This window comes from Aethalodelphis obliquidens, unplaced genomic scaffold (assembly GCF_003676395.1).
Source record: "Aethalodelphis obliquidens isolate GAN/ISIS:26980383/991018 unplaced genomic scaffold, ASM367639v1 scaffold11, whole genome shotgun sequence".
NCBI classification, from domain to species: domain Eukaryota; kingdom Metazoa; phylum Chordata; class Mammalia; order Artiodactyla; family Delphinidae; genus Aethalodelphis; species Aethalodelphis obliquidens.
Genome location: NW_020837955.1, coordinates 300696 through 319149, shown reverse-complemented (window position 1 = coordinate 319149; position 18454 = coordinate 300696). Strand labels below are relative to the sequence as shown.

The 18454-nt window shown below is 37.6% G+C and overlaps 1 protein-coding gene across 2 annotated transcripts in view; it reads right to left on the bottom strand.

The window, feature by feature from the left end:
• The window catches only part of ZFAND4 (zinc finger AN1-type containing 4), a 72161-nt gene that overhangs the window by 48145 nt on the left and 5562 nt on the right, over positions 1-18454 (bottom strand). For both annotated transcript variants that reach the window (XM_027111820.1, XM_027111821.1), the window contains exon 2: positions 9741-10041. In XM_027111820.1, coding sequence (XP_026967621.1) covers positions 9741-10002 — 262 coding nt within the window. In that variant the 5' untranslated portion in view covers positions 10003-10041. The remainder of the gene's footprint in view (positions 1-9740; positions 10042-18454) is intronic.

Here is an 18454-nt window from a genome sequence, read left to right as displayed (position 1 = left end):
CACACCTATTAGAATGGCCAAAATCCAGAACACTGACATCATCAAATGCTGGCAAGGATGTACAGCAATAGGAACCCTCATTCAACGCTGGTGGGAATGCAAAATGGTACAGTCACCTTGGCAGTTTTGTACAAAACTAAACATACTCTTACCATACAATCCAGCAATCACACTCCTTGGTATTTTCCTAAAAGAGCTGAAAACTTATGCCCACACAAAAACCTGCACATGGATGTTTATAGCATCTTTATTCATAATCGCCAAAACTTGAAGCAACCAAGATGTCCTTCAGTAGATGAATGGGTAATTAAACTGGGGTACATGAAGACAATGGGAGTATTATAAAGATCTAAGCAGTGTTCAGTGTTATAAAGAAATAAACTATCAAGCCATTAGAAGGCATGGAGGAAACATAAATGCATATTGCTAATGGGAAGAAGCCAATCTGAAAAGGCTACATACTCTATGATTTCAACTATATGACATTCTGGAAAATACAAAACTATGGAATAGACAGTAAAAAGAATATGGCTTCCAGGGGTTGAGAAGAGGGAGGAATGAATAGGGACAGCACAGAGAACTTTTAGGGCAATGAAATTATCTTCTATAGTACTATAATGGTAAATATATCATTATGTAAACTATGTAATGTAAACTATGGACTTTAGGTGAAAATGGTATGCCAATGTAGGTTCATCAACTATAACAAATGCCTCACTCTAGTGTGAGATGTTGATAGTGGGAGAGGTTGTACAAGGGAGGGTGGAGGGCATGCAGTCTACAGGAAATCTCTAGTTTTTGTTCAGTTTTATTGTGATCTGAAAATTGCTCTAACAAAATTCATTAATTTTTAAAATGCTTATCTAAAAGAAAGAAATTGAGAAAACCAATAAACTGAAAATTATTTCCATTCCTGGTTTCTTATTAAACTGAATACATATATTTCTACTCAACATTGCCAATTTCCACTTTAATTCTTAAGATTAACATTATGTGGTAAGTACATGTAGTACATACATACTGTCAAAACAAAGACGTTAAAGTACTTTTGAAAACATTGTAGGGTTGTAGTCACTTCAGAAAATGCAAAAAGTAATGGTAGAAAGAGCTTTATGAGAATAAACTAGAGAAGGAATGGCATATACAAAGAGACTACATATTTTAATGTCTCAAATGGAAAAATAATCTATACTAGATGACCATATTTCAGTTAGATACAGTTAAGAACTATTAAACATCACTCTGGATTTCCTTCACTCAAATATTTGAATGCTTATTCTATGTCAGACATTAGTCTCTGGGTTAAAAATACACTGGTGAATAAGAAAAAGACCACGACCTCATGATGCTTAGATTTTACTTAAAAATAATACTACTAATAAATCCAACCATTCATCCATACATTCACCTATAATATAATGCCAGGTTATTCAATGTAATGAAAACCAGTACAGCAGGGTAAAGATAAAGAGCGACTGGCACATGTAGGAGTGGGAAGTATATTTTTAATAAGAGTGGTTAAGAAAGGCATGAGGAAATGACACGTGAGAATTTTTTTTGGCCATGCCACACAGCTTGTGGGATCTTTAGTTCCCTGACCAGGGATTGAACCCAGGCCCTCTGCAGTAACAGTACACAGTCCTAACCACCAGAACACCAGGGAATTCCCTTTGAGAATTTTAATAAAGTGAGAGAATGAACAATAACTGTATCTGGAGGAGGAGATACCTTCAAGCAGGAAGATGCTGGTCTTATTGAAGAAAGAGTAAAAAGGTGGTGTGCCTCAAGTAGAATTACTAAAATGGAAAGTAATAAAACAGGGTTAAAGATACATGTAGGGGGCTTCCCTGATGGCGCAGTTGTTGAGAGTCCGCCTGTCGATGCAGGGGACGCGGGTTCGTGCCCCGGTACGGGAGTATCCCACATGACGTGGAGCGGCTGGGCCCGTGAGCCATGGCCACTGAGCCTGCGCGTCCGGAGCCTGTGCTCCGCAACGGGAGAGGCCACAACAGTGAGAGGCCTGCGTACCGCAAAAAAAAAAAAAAAGATACATGTAAGAAAAACTTTAAATGCAACAGTAGTGCATTTGGATTTTACTTTGATTGTGATGGGAAGCCACTGGAAGGTTTTGAACAGGGGACTGACAGAGACAAAGAGAGAATCTTGAAAGCAGCAAGAGAAGAGTTACTTTTCAAACAAAGGCATGGTCAATAAGATTGACAGCTGATTCCTAATCGGAAACCATGGAAGACAGAAGGCAAAAAGATGACATATTCAAAGTGCCAAAAGAAAAAAAAACCTGTCAACCAATAATTCTATATATAATGAAATTAACCTTCAAAAATGGACAAGAATTAAGACAATTCAGACAAACAAAAATTGAAAGAGTTTGTCACTAGCAGCCTGTCATACAAAAAATGTTAAAAGGAGTCCTTCAGGCTACAATGAAGGAACACTAGAGGCTACCTTGAATCCACACAAAGAAATAAAGAACATTGGTAAAAAAAAAATACATAGGTAAATACAAAAGACAATATTAATATATTTATAATTTATAGCTATAAACACCTACATTAAAGAAGAAAAGATCTCAAATCAATAATTTAAACTTCCACCTTAAGAAACTAAAACAGAACACCAAACTAAACTCAAAGCAAGGAGGAGAAAGAAATAATAAAGTAGAGTAAACAAAATAAACAATAGAGAAAACTAAGGAAATCAGTAATTTCAAAAAAGTAACAAAATTGACAAAACTTTAGCTAGACTAAGAAAAGGGAGACTCAAATCACAAAAATCAGGAATGAAAGTGGACACATTGCTACTGACCTTACAAAAATTAAACAAGCTGCATGAAATGGAATAATTCCTAGAAACTCACAAACTATGAAAACTGAATCAAGAAGAAACAGAATATCTGAATAAACCTAAAAAGTAGAGATTGAGTCAGTAATCAAAGAACATCCAACAAAAAGAGCTCAGGACCAGACATTAATGCTAAATTCTGCCAAACATTTAATTTAAAGCATTGGTCCCCAACCTTTTTGGCACCAGGGATGGGTTTCATGGAAGACAATTCTTCCACGGATGGGGGGCGGTGGGCGGGGAGATGGTTCAGGTGGTAATGCGAGCTATCGGAAGCAGCAGATGAAGCTTTTTTTTTTTTTTTTACATCTTTATTGGGGTATAATTGCTTTACAATGGTGTGTTAGTTTCTGCTTTATATCAAAGTGAATCAGTTATACATATACATATGTTCCCATATCTCTTCCCTCTTGCGTCTCCCTCCCTCCCACCCTCCCTATCCCACCCCTCCAGGTGGTCCACAAAGATGAAGCTTTGTTCGCTCACTCACCTGCTGCTCACCTCTTGCTGTGCGGCCTGGTTCCTAACAGGCTGTGGACTGGTATCAGTCTGCAGCCCGTGGGATGGGGACCCCTGATTTAAAGGATTAACATAATCTTTCACAAACTCTCACAAAAAGTAAAAGAGGACAGAAAACTTACCAACTCCTTCTGTCAGGGCAGTATTACTGGGTTACTAGTAAACACCAAAGATATTACAGGAAAATAAAACAACAGACTAATATCCCTTGTGAATATAGTTGCAAATATCCTCAACAAAATACTAGCAAACAGAATCTAGCTGCACATCAGAAGGATTATCTACCACGACCAAGTGGGATTCATCCCAGGAGTGCACACAAACCACATGATCATCTCAATAGATACAGAAAGTGCATGTGACAAAATCCAATTATTTCATGAGAAAACATTGAACCAATAGGAATTGAAGGAAATTTCCTCAAGCTGGTATACAGTCTCTATAAAACAACAATCAGTAACCACCATATCTAACCGTAAAAGGATGAAAGCTGTCCCCCTAAGATAAGAAATAAGACACGGATGTTCACTTTCACCATTTCTATTTAACATTTTACTGACGGTTCTAGTCAGGACAATTAGGCAAGAAACAAAAATAAAAAGTATTGAGATTGGAAAGGAAGAAGTAAAACTATATTCACTGATGACATGATCTAAGAACATGGAAAACCCTATAGAATCCACCAAAAAAACCCAATCTCAGGGCTTCCCTGGTGGCGCAGTGGTTGAGAGTCTGCCTGCCGATGCAGGGGACACGGGTTCGTTCCCCGGTCCGGGAAGATCCCACATGCCGCAGAGCGGCTGGGCCTGTGAGCCATGGCCGCTGAGCCTGCGCGTCCGGAGCCTGTGCTCCGCAACGGGAGAGGCCACAACAGTGAGAGGCCCGCGTACCGCAAAAAAAAACCAACCAAAACTGTACATGAAAGTTAAAATGGCCTTATTCAAAATCACCAAAAACTGAAGTGTCCTCAACTTGGGAATGAGTAAGTGTAGTATATCCATACAATGGAAAACTACTCAACCATAAACAGAATGAACTATTGATATATGGAACAATATGAATAAATCTCAAATGCATGTGTATTACATATAAGCAAAAGGAAGCTCAATAAAGCTGGGGAAAAAAGAAGTAAAGGGATGGAAAAAGATATGCCTTTGACAGGCTCACTCATCAGCAGACTGGGTAAGGCAAGGAAAGAATCAGTGAACTGAAAGAAATGTCAACAGGAACTTCTCAAATCAAAATGTAAAGAGAAAAAAGAATTTTTAAAAAAAGAACATCAAAGAACTATTGAAATTTTTCAAAACGTGTAACTGGAATACTAGAAGAAAGAGAAAATTGGAACAGAAGAAATAGTTTAAGTAATAATGACCCAGAATTTTCCAAAATTAATGAGATACACCAAAGCACAGATTAGGAAGCTCAGAGAACACCATATAGGATAGCTGCACATCAGAAGGATTGTGATGGATAAATAGGATAAATAGGATAAAAATTTTAAAATCTACACCTAGGCATGTTATATCAAACTGCAGAAAAGCAAAGACAAAGAGAAAGTCTTCAAAGAAGACAGAGGAAAAACCATATGGATAATAATTACAGGAACCTTCTTATCCAAAATCCTATAATCAAGAAGAGAGTGGAGTAAAATATTTAAAATGTTGAAAGAAAAAGACCACCAACCTAGAATTCTGTACCCTATGAAATTATCCTTCAAAAGTGAAGGAGAAATAGAGTTTCTCAGATAAAAAAAATTTGAGATAATTTGTTGCTAGTACAACTGCCTTGCAGGAAATGAAGTTCTTCAGAGAAAAGGAAAATGATATAGATCTACATAAAGAAAGAAAGAGCATTAAAGAAGGAACAAAGAATAAGGGCAATGAGTAGAAAATAGAAACAGATATTGTAGTTATTAATTCAACTATATCAGTAATCATTTTAAACATCAATTGCCTCAATAAACCAATTAAAAGACAGAGATTGTCAGAGTGGATCAAAAAACAAGACCCAACTACATGTTGTCTATAAGAAATCCACTTTAAATATAAAGATATATATAGATTAAAAGTAGAGGGATGTATATATGTCCATGCCACTCTCTCACTTTGTCCCAGCTTACCCTTCCCCCTCCCCATGTCCTCAAGTCTATTCTCTAGTAGGTCTGCGTCTTTATTCCCGTCCTGTCTTTATTCCCATCCTGTCGCTACGTTCTTCATGACCATTTTTTTTTTTTGGATTCCATATATATGTGTTAGCATACGGTATTTGCTTTTCTCTTTCTGACTTACTTCACTCTGTATGACAGACTCTAGGTCCATCCACCTCACTACAAATAACTCAATTTCGTTTCTTTTTATGGCTGAGTAATATTCCATTGTATGTATGTGCCACATCGGATATATATATAATACCAAATGTAAAACCAATAGCTAGTGGGAAGCAGCCGCATAGCACAGGGAGATCAGCTCGGTGCTTTGTGACCACCTAGAGGGGTGGGATAGGGAGGGTGGGAGGGAGGGAGATGCAAGAGGGACGAGATATGGGGATATATGTATATGTATAGCTGATTCACTTTGTTATAAAGCAGAAACTAACACACCATTGTAAAGCAATTATACTGCAATAAAGATGTTAAAAAAATAAAATAAAATAAAATAAATAGTAATATAGCTGGATATAAAAAAAGTACAGGGACGGATACAATTTTATTTGTCAATTATACCTCAATAAAACTGAGGGAAAAAGAAGTAAAGGGATGGAAAACGATATATTATGCTAATGCTAATCAAAAAAAAAGCTAGAGTAGCTATATTAATTGCAGACAGAACAGGCTACAGAGCAAGGAAAAATATCCGAGATAAAGAGGGGCATTACCTAGTGATAAAGGGGTCAGTTCTCCGAGACGACATAATCCTTAATATGTATGGATACAATCAGCTATCAAAACTTATAAATTGTATTACAATAAGTAAGACAGTATAATTTTGGCACGGGGGGACACATCAGGTGATTAAGAGTTGTGTGCATATAAAAATGTAAAACATGACAGGTATGAAATTACTTTAGTGAGAAAAGACTAGACTAATTCAATAAGTGGTATTTATATAGCCAATTATTTATAAAGTGAAAAAAATGGATCCCTAGTTGATACTGTATCAGGCAAAATAAAGTAGGTTATATTGAACTTACCCCAAACCATCCCCAAAACGTCAATGGCTTAAGACAAAGATTTATTTTTTGCTCAAGTTACATGTCTAATGCATGTCAGGAGGGCTCTGCTCACTATAGTCACTCAGGGACCCAGGCTGATGGAGACTTCCATTCATAGCTCACTGCCAGAACTATTAACATGGTCCCACCAACTCATAAAGTTGGCCAGGGAAACAATCCTATCCCATGTACGGAAGAGAAATCTTTATTAGGGAGCGGTAATGCCAATGATTTGATGGCAAGTACAGGGAATCCACTGCCCACAGCAATAAAAAACCAGCTGACAATAATCCCTTACATTTCTTGGAACATTTTTTTCTTTCCAAATTCCTATCCTCTGAGTACCATGTACTCTTCTTTGCAGAACACTACTTTAGGTAATGATAAGCTCCAAAGAATTTTCCTTCTCTGGAAACTCAAGAGAACTAAATTACATCTCCTCCCAAGGGCATGGCTCTTATATCCTTTGGTACATATTGCACTATCTCCACAGACTAACCATTTTCCCCTCATAAAGAGCACAGATGCTCTGCTAAATGCTTTTCATCGAATTCATTTAATCCTGAGGACAACTCTGAACTAGGTACTATTATTAGTCCCATTTTAAATTAGCACAACTGAGGTAAAGAGAGGTTAAGTAATTTACTCAGTTGGTAATCTGAAATCAGGCAGTCTGGCTTCAGTTGCTCCTGTCCCTTCAAGACCCATTTAAAGTCCCCTTGTAGGTACTACAGCCTCATCATTCCTAATCCAGCACACTCCTTCAACCCTTTCTCTGCAGTCCCCTCCATCTACCCTCCTATCTCCCACTATGCTCTAGTTCCCAGATTCCCAAAAGTTGCCCAAAAGGAAAAGCAGTCTGGCAGGGCAACCATTTCCCTGAAGGATTAAACTGAACAGTGTCACCTCTGCCTTCCTATCCTACCTACTCCATATCCTTTTATCTTGGAGAGTCTTACCCACCATGTTATCCTCAAATGTCATCCTGGGTAGAAATAGAAATATCACCTAGAAAAGGATTAAAATTAATTTTACATGAAGGATGCCCTCTTAAAGCCTCCTGAAGAGCAGAGTGACTATCCCTGCCCACGGGCTGCAAGAAGTTACAAAAGTTTAGAGAATAGGAGGGAAAGAAGGGGTGAGGGCTAGAAGGATGGGGAATGGGAACAGGAATTAAGATCTATTGGCCACTAGTGGTAAGTGCTATGGACTGAACTGTATCCCCCCAAAATTTATATCTTGAAGTCCTAACCCTCAAAGTGATGGTATTCGGAGATGGGGCCTTTGGGAGATAATTAGGTTTAGATGAGGTCATGAGGGTAAGGCCCTTATGGTTGGATCCAAGCCCTTATAAGAAGAGATGCCCATGTGAGGACACAGTGAAAACAAACCTGTCTACAAGTCAGGAAGAAAGCCTCACCAGAATCTAATCATGCTGGTACCCTGATCTCAGAGTTTCAGGCTCTGGAACTGTGAGAAAATAAATTTCTGTTGTTTAAGCCTCCCAGTCTATGCTATTTTATTGTGACAGCCCAAGCAGACAAAGACTGTAGAGATTTTACATATTACCTCATTTAATCTCCCAATAAGTATATTCGTTTTATAAATGTCTAAACTAGGTTTCAACTGTCTAATAACTACAAAGTCATTGCTCTTACCCTATGTCTCCTCCTACAGGGGACAAGTAGCCTATATCTTGGCTCTGGTCCAACTCTGTCAGTAAATATTTCCCTGGGATGAGCCCCTAATCTTTCCTAAGCCCAAATCTACTCTTCTGCCATTAAGAGAACTAAACAGGATGCCCTCTAGAGTGCTTCTGCTGCATGGAGATTATTCAAAATGCCTGAAAGCAGGAAAAAATGCAGAGATTACTTAGAACACAAGAGGGTTTTTTTTTAAATCTTACCGCTCCTAAAAAGATATCATTACACCATCATATAAATAAAAGAGCAGGAAAAGTCAAAATAAACTATTCTGACTCTGTATTTCACCAAATCATTTGGGGACAGAAAAGCTTCATGTGCCATTAATGGGTGTACTGATGTGGTCATTGGACTCAGCTGGTCACTAACTTCAATAGAACTTAGTTACTAGAGGAATACCAAATTTCAGAAACTCAGATACCAGGATCCCTGACTTTACAAAGATAAAAAATTCCAATCCTCCTCATCCTTCTATAATTCTGAACTTAAACTGAGCTGGAGGGCATGCTAGTTTCTACCTTTATATTACAAGCAAGTTCCAGCTGGCTCAAAAAGCAAAGATCCATTTAGTGTTATATGGAAAATTTTCTAGTCTTTACTGGATTTTAACAACTATAAATGGCAAATACCAGTTATTTCAGAAATCTGCCAAGTACAAAGAAAAAGACTAATTTTAACACAAAGTAATTTATAACACTTTTCACAAATACGCTAACCACAAAAGAGACATTATACAATATTCAGTATCCCTGCTATACTGAGGAAACTTCAAATCTATGTAAATGTAAACCAAAAACTCTTCCCAGAAAATCTCCACATTAAAAAAAGAAAAAGTAGGGCTTCCCTGGTGGCGCAGTGGTTGGGAGTCCGCCTGTCGTTGCAGGGGACGCGGGTTCGTGCCCCAGTCCGGGAAGATCCCACATGCCGTGGAGCGGCTGGGCCCGTGAGTCGTAGCCGCTGAGCCTGCGCGTCCGGAGCCTGTGCTCCGCAACGGGAGAGGCCATAACAGTGAAAGGCCCGTGTACCGCAAAAAAAAAAAAAAAAAAAGAATTCACAAAGCACTCTAAAAAAGTAAACAGGGTCAATAAAAGGGAATTCAATTATCACTGTAAGGTAGTTATTGCAGAATCTTCACATCATCATAACCTGTTGAAAAACTATTTTAAAATATTATTTCACACCATTAACATAATGCCAGGGATTTGCTTTGATTCAAAAGAATCTGGTAGAAAGGGAACAGAGTGGGGGAAATGCAGGAATGGAAAAAACAGTTCATGAATTGATAACCGTTGAAGCTGAGTAGGACGTATATAAGGATTCATTCTCCATTTCTTTCTAATTCCATGTATGTTTGACATTTCTCCATAACAAAAGCTAAAAAGTTATTATACACTCTTGAAGAACAAATTTAATCCTCATATCCTACAAAACAAGAAAGACTAGTACCTTCCAATCTTCGAATTTTTGCTTTCACAGAAATAACAGCTTCAAAGCGTGAAACTCTCAGCTCAAAACATGTTCCAGTCAGTGTTTCAATGAAGAGCTCCATGGTATCATAGAAAGGAAGTCTGTAGTAAAATGGTCCCATGTTATCTTCATTGAAGAATGGAGGATCTTTTCTGTTATCCATTACTTTGACTTTTCTAATTCCTCTGGAATATGTTGTAGGCAACTGTATTCCAGTTCTAACCAAATCAGCTTTGAACATTGGTAATATATATCGTTGTTCATGTTTTGAGTTTTGTACCTAAAAAACAAGAATAATGTTTTTTTAACAAGCCTATGTGAAAAGTCTCATTCCTCCACAAAGATTTTCTCAACTCTGGCCCATACCAGCCTTCCAGAGAGCCCGGAATTCATTTTAGTGCTTACTAGGCCTAATCCTGAACTTTACACAATTGTCTTTGAACTCACTCTCCCAATTAGAGTGTAAGATTATTAAGAACAGGTATATTTGCTACACTTTATCTTACTAGAGCTCAGCAGTTACTTACATTACATGCTCAACAAATATGTTTTTTTGTTAATGATATTTAAACCAATGAACTCCACATGTAGGTATATATTTGCAAGACTTTGAATAACTTATGCACATTCTTTCCTAAAACACGTAAGTTACATTTTATAACCCATACAAAGTATGTTATAGCCATTGTACATCTGAATCACACTGAATAAAAGGAATAGTAACCATCTTAAAAGTAGGATTCACTAAATAATCAATAAGAATTTGGGTTTCCAAAGGTTGTCCACCAGTATAGCACTGAGATGAGGTTAATACTGGTAACAGACATTAGACATAATCTCTACACACAAACATACAATGGCTAATGAATATGAAAGGCAAACACAACCAACAGAAATACTAAAATAAATTATAAGTGTATAATTAGGAGAATAGGAATAATCAAATTGATAAATTGCTATTAATCAGTGAAAACTTTGAAAAGGCGGAGGGGGCTTGAACTTAAACTAAAAGGACAAATGATACATATTCTTTCTGGAGAAGTAGGTAAACCTTTTCAGTACCTTTATGGTGATATAATTTATATACCATAAAATTCACCCATTTAAAGCCTAAAATTTACTGGGCTTTAGTATGGTTACAAAATTGTACAACCATCACCATAATCATTTTTAGAACATTCTCATCAACCCTAAAAGGAACCTCTTATTCTTTAGACACACTCCTAAATTCTGTCTCTCTCAGCCCTAGGCAATCACTAATCTACTTTGTTTTTAAAATTTTGCCTATTCTGGACATTTCACATAAATAGAATCATACAATATGTAAACTTTTGTGACCAGCTTCTTTCACTTAGCATAATGTTTTCAAAGTTCATCCATGTTCTAAGATGTATCAGTACTTCATTCTTTTTTATTTCTGAATAATAGTCCATTATAAGGATGTACCACGTTACTTATCCAGCCATCAGTTGATGGGCATTCTGGGTTGTTTCCAATTTTTGCCTATTATCAATAATGCTATGAGAACACTCAATTACAAGTCTGTGATAGACATGTTTTTTCCTTTCTCTTCCATATATATCTAGAAGTGGAACTGATGGGTTGTGTGGTAACCCTGTGTTTAGCAATTTGTGGGACTACCATACTGTTTTCAAAAGTGGTCTAAACCATTTTACATTCCCACCAACAATGAACAAGGGTTTGGATTTCTTCACATCCTTGCCAATACATTTTATTGTCTTTTGATTAAAGCCATCGTAGTGTGTATGAAGTAGTGTCTCACTGTGGTTGTGATTTGCCTTAATGACTAATGATGTTAAGAATCTTTTTATGTGCTTAGTACCCATTTGCACATATTCTTTACAGAAATGTCTATTCAGAAAGTCCATACAGATCCTGTCCATTGAGTTATTTATGTCTAACACTTTCCAGATACAAGCTGTTTAACGGATATATGATTCACAAGTATTTTCTCCAATTTCATGGGTTGTCTTTTAACTTTCTTGATAGTTTCCTTTGAAGCACAAAAGTTTTTAATTTTAATGAAGCCCAATTTGACTATTTTTCTTCTGTTGCTTATACTTTGGGTGTCATATTTTAAAAGCTTTGCCTAATGCAAGGTAATAACAATTGACCAGTACATATTTTTCTAAGAATTGTATAGTGTAGCCCTTACATTTAGGTCTATAGTCCATTTTGAATTTATTTTTGTGGTTGTTGTACAATAGGGGTACAGATCTATTCTTTTGCAGACAAATAACCAGTTGTCTCAGCACCATTTGTTAGAAAGACTATTCTAAATTCATTGAATTGTCTTGGCACCCTTGTTGAAAACCAGCTGACCATAACCTCAATTCTGTTCCATTGATCTATATGTCTATCCTTATGCCAGTAGCATACTGTCTTTGTAGCTTTGTAGTAAGTTTTGAGATCGGGAAGTGTGAGTCTTCTAACTTGTTCTTCTCTTTCAAGATTGTCGGCTATTCTGGGTCATCTGAATTTCCATAGGAATTATAGGATCAGCTTGTGTATTTTGCAGAAACAGCAGTCGGGATTTTGATAAGGACTGTGTTCAGTCTACAGATTAATTTGGATGGTATTACCATCTTAACAATATTAAGTCTTATAATCCATCAACATGCAATATCTTTCAGTTTATTTATAACTTCTTTAATTGCTTTCAACAATGTTTTATAGCTTTCAGATTATACGTTTTGTATTTTAAAAACGTGTTTCTAAGAATTTTGTTCTTTTTGATGTCACTATCAATGAAATTGTTCTTAGTTCCATTGTCAGATTGCTCATTGCTAGTGTATAAAAATACAATTGATTTTAATATATTGGTCTTGTTCACTGCAACCTTGCTGAACTCAGTAGTTCTAGTATTTTTCTAAGTGGATTCCTTAGGATTTTCTACATACAAGATAATGTCAACTACAAACAGAAATTTTAACTTCTTCCTTTCCCATCTAGATGACCTTTATTTCCTTTTCTTACCTAACTGCCCTGCCTGGAATCTCCAATACAGGTTGAATAGAAGTGGTAAGAGCAAACATTCTTGTCTTTTTCCTGTTGTAGGGAAAATCATTCAGCCTCTCACCACGAGTTATGATTTTAGCTGTGGGGTTTTCATAGGTAATCTTTATCAGATGGAGAACGTTCCCTTCTATTCCTACTTAGTTTAGGTGTCAGTTGTCTTTTTTAAATCACAGTGTTAGATTTTGTCAAATACTTTTCTTTAGTGTCTCAGATGATCATGTGGTTTTTGTCTCATATTCTATTAATATGGTGTATTACATTGACTGCTTTTTGATATATTGAACCAACCTTGAATCAGTGGGATAAATCCATTTGTATATGGTCTGTAATCATTTATATATGTTACTAGATTTAGTTTGTTAGTATTTTTTGAAGATTTTTGTGTCTATATCCATACAAGTTATTGATCTAGTGTCTGGTTTGATATCAAGGTAATACTGCCCGCATAAAATAAGTTGAGAAGTATTCCCTAAAGGTAGGTAGACTCTTGAATGTATTTCAGAATGGGTAAAGCCTCAGAGTGGGGGAAGAACATCTGTAAGACTAGGTGAACAGAATGTGAACACTAGGGCAGTGCAGGAATGAAGAAGAAAAATGGGTGATAAATTTTTTACTTTTTTTTGCCAAAGGATATATCACTGAAGTCACCGCAATTTTCATAACAATGTGATTAAGGAGAAGTTATTTTTTAAAACTTGTGGTTTGATTAATAACCTACATCTCCATTCTATAGACATGATTTTCACAGGTATCTAAAATCTGGATACTAGGAACTCCCCTGGTGGTCCAGTGGTTAAGAATCCACCTTCCAGGGGACTTCCCTCGTGGCATAGTGGTTAAGAATCCACCTGCCAATGCAGGGGACACGGGTTCAAGCCCTGGCCCAGGAAGATCCCACATGCCGCAGAACAACTAAGCCCGTGCGCCACAACTACTGAGCCTGCGCTCTAGAGCCCATGAGCCACAACTACTGAGCCCGCATGCCACAACTACTGAAGTCCACACGCCTAGAGCCCGTGCTCCACAGCAAGAGAAGCCACCAGAGTGAGAAGCCGGTGCACCGCAACGAAGAGTAGCCCCCACTCGCCACAACTAGAGAAAGCCTGTGCACAGCAACGAAGACCCAACGTAGCCAAAAATAAATAAATAAATAAATAAATTTATTTTAAAAAAAAAAGAATCCACCTTCCAATGCAGGGGACACCGGTTTAATCCCTGGTTGGGGAACTAAGATCCCACATACCACGGGGCAACTAAGCCCACATGCTCTAGAGCCCGCGTGCCACAACTAGAAAGCCCATGTGCCGCAACTACTGAGCCCGCACACTCTGGAACCCACACGCCACAACTAGAGAGAAGCCTACACGCCACAACAAAGAGCTCACGTGCCACAACCAAGACCTGATGCAGCCACATAAATAAATAAATAAACATTTTTAAAAAAATAAAAATAGGTACTTGCCTGGTGGTCCAGTGGTAAAGAATCTGCCTTACAAAGCATGGGACGTGGGTTCGATCCCTGGTCAGGGGACTAAGATCCCACATGCCATGGGGCAACTAAGCCCGCACACCACAACTACTGAGCTCACGCACCTCAGCTACAGCCCACGTGCTGCAAACTACAGAGCCTATGTACCCTGGAGCCTGCACGCCACAACTGGAGAGGAGAAAACCCGCATGCCACAACTAGAGAGAAGCCCGTGCACCACAACAAAAGATCCCACGTGCCTCAACGAAGATCCCAAGTGCCACAACTAAGACCTGATGCAGCCAAAAATAAACAAAATAAATAAATAATAAATAAATCTTTAAAATCAAGTAAAATCTGGATACAAGACAGACACCTGAAATCCAACACGTCCAAAACTAATCATCTTTCCTACAAACCTCCTTCTTGTCCTACAGTCTCCATCTTGGTAAAGGGTACCACCATTAACCTAATCACTTAAGCCAGAAAGCTAGGAATCATTTTAGATTTTTCTGCTAGCCTCAAGGTATCTAATCCTAACAGTACAACTTAACATTTCTATAATCTGTGACCTTCTCCAGCCACACTGATTAGGACTTAGTTCAGGTCTTCATTAGCTCTTAACTGAGCAACTTTGATAGCCTAGCTATAATCCTTGACACCTGCCCTTCACTCTTCTGATCCATTCTCTAGGATGTCAACAGTTATCTTTTTTAAAAAAAGAAAGTTTAATAAAAACTGGATTAGGGTATCACATCACATAGTTCAGAAATTACTTTACTCTTAATTATCTATAGATAATAGGGGGAAAGGTCACTCAAAGTTCTAAAATTTTTTAATATTTGACTTTAGAATGCACTGGGGTGAAACCATCAATTCAGACTAAATGAGGGAAATGAATCTAAGTTAGCCTAAAGCCTGAATTTTTTTTCCTTTTAAATAAACTATTGTTTAGAGCAGTTTTAGGTTCGCTGCAAAATTAGGCAGAAGTACAGACAGTTCCCACACACTCCCTGCCCCCACACATGCACAGCCTCTCCCACCATCAACAACCTACACCAGAGTGGTGTATTTGTTACAACAGATGAACCTACATTGACACATCATTATCACTCAAAGGCCATAGTTCACATTAGGGTTCATTCTTGGTGTTGCAAATTCTATTGATTTCCACAAATGTATAGTAATGTACCCATCATTATAGTATCACACAGAATAGTTTATGAGTAAAGCCACTATAAACATCCATGTGCAGGTTTTTGTGTAGACGTATAAGTTTTCAACTTACCGGGGTAAACACCAGTGAGTACAACTGCTAGATCTTACAGTAAGGGTATGTTTAGTTTTGTAAGAAACTGCCAAAGTGTCTTCAAAAGTGGCTGTTCTATATTGCGTTCCCACCAGGAAGGAATAAGAGCTCCTACTGCTCCACATCCTCACCAGCATTTGATGTTGTCAGTGTTCTGGATTTTGACCATTCTAATAGGCATATAATAGTATCTCATTGTTTTAATTTGCATTTCCCTAATGACATATGATGTGAAGCACAGTTATCTTTTTAAAATGTAGAATTGATCATGTTATTTCTTAGCTCAAGGTCCCACGATGGCTTCCCACTGTCTACAGAATTCAGACTCCTTAGAAAGGCTCCTAAGATCATGCATCTCACCTTCCAGCCCTATTTTATTTATACACATACCTCATCCCATCCTGCAATATATCTGGTACTTCTATCCTCTAATCATTTGTAACTGCGGCTTCAGAAAACACTGGTCTCTATATCGTTGCTCCTGCTTTCCTCTACTTACCACCATTCCCACACTTGGCTACCTGACAGGCACCTGTGATCTTTCAAGACTCAAGTCGAATAGAAACTATTCCACAAAGCCGTTTACAGTTCCTCCCCTTCACACCCTGACCTCCATCATATATGGCACCCATTACAATCAATTTCATTTTTTACATGACTTTCTTATTCTACTAAATTGTAGGCTCCTTAAGGGAAGGGCATCTGATTTACCACCCCATCACCTAGCACAGTGTTTTGTACATATTGGTACTCATTAAAGGTTTGTTCAATGAAAGAGTAAATAAATATTCATCCTCTCAACTGAGTTTTAGAGCAAACCTGTAATATAGGTAAGGTATTATCCCTGCTTTAGACATGAAGAAGTGTTTGGTTATGCTATAAAAGTTTGTTTGGAGAAATGTTGGTTTCCCATAGGAATCATTACTCATTCCAAACTAACTCCACCAATATTTACGCAACTCATAACGTACAGAGATTTCTGCTACAGTGAATTTTTATAACTCAATATAGTTAATTATATTAATTATATTAATTATACTGAGTTATAAAAATTCACCATAGCTCAATATATAAAACCAATATATAAAATTCATCAATTAACTAGGGAGTATATTTAATATAATTAAGCATAATGAATATAATTAATTAAATAGGGAACCTGAATTGCATTGTGCAGACTGCTAATGTTCCTGAAGATACGGCACCATAGGAAGAAAAGCTATTGCTGGCAGCACAGCTGCTCTGAGTGCTGTTATACTTTTTATCAAAATAATGAGTAATAAATATAATAACACAAAGTAATATGCTAATAATACTGCTGGTGAATTAGAACAAAAAATTTTACAGTTCGTATAGAAACACAAAAGACCCTGAATAGCCAAAGCAATCTTGAGAAAGGAAAATGAGGTTGGAGGAAACAGGCTCCCTGACTTCAAACTAAACTACAAAGCTACAGTAACCAAGACAGTATGGTACTGGCACAAAAACAGAAATATAGATCAATGGTACAGGATAGAATGCCAAGAGATAAACACACTCACATATGGTCACCAAATTCACGACAAAGGAGGTAAGAACACACAATGGAGAAAAGATAGCCTCTTTAATAAGTGGTGCTGGGAAAACTGGACAGCTACATGTAAAAGAATGAAATTAGAACACCACCTAACACTATACACAAAAATAAACTCCAAATGGATTAGAGGCCTAAATATAAGACCAGACACTATAAAACTCTTACAGGAGAACATAGGAAAAATACTCTTTGACATAAACCACAGCAAGATATTTTTTGACCCACCTTCTAGAGTAACGGAAATAAAAACAAACAAATGGGACTTAATTAAACTTAAAAGCTTTTGCACAGCAAAGGAAACCATAAACAAGACAAAAAGACAACCCTCAGAATGAGAGAAAATATTTGCAAATGAAACAACAGACAAAGGATTAATCTCCAAAATATACAAACAACCCATGGAGCTCAATATCAAAAAAACAAACAATCCAATTAAAAGATGGACAGAAGACCTAAACAGACATTTCACCAAGGAAGACATACAGATGGTCAAGAGGCACATGAAAAGATTCTCAATGTCACTAATTATTAGAGAAATGCAAATCAAAACTACAATGACCTCATGCTGGTCAGAATGGCCATCATCAAAAAATCTAGAAACAATAAATGCTGGAAAGGGTGTGGTTAAAAGGGAACCCTCCCACACTGTTGGTGTGTATCCCGCATAGTGGTTGTATACAACCACTATGGAAAACAATATGGAGCTTCCTTAAAAAACTAAAAATAGAACTACCATATGACCCAGCAATCCCACTACTGGGCATATACTCTGAGAAAACCATAATTCAAAAAGAGACATGGGGCTTCCCTGGTGGCGCAGTGGTTGAGAGTCTGCCTGCCGATGCAGGGGACACGGGTTTGTGCCCTGGTCCGGGAAGATCCCACATGCCGTGGAGCAGCTAGGCACGTGAGCCATGGCCACTGGGCCTGCGCGTCCAGAGCCTGTGCTCCGCAACGGGAGAGGCCACAACAGTGAGAGGCCCGTGTACCGCAAAAAAAGAGACATGTACCACAATGTTCACTGCAGCACTATTTACAATAGCCAGGACATGGAACCAACCTAAATGTCCATCAACAGATGAATGGATAAAGAAGATGTGGCACATATATACAATGGAATATTATTCAGCCATAAAAAAGTGAGACTGAGTTATTTGTTGTAAAGTGGATGGACTTAGAGTCTGTCATAGAGTGAAGTAAATCAGAAAGAGAAAAACATATACCGTATGCTAATGCATATATATGGAATCTAAAAAAAGAAAACAATTGGTACTGATGAACCTAGTTGCAGGGCAGAAATA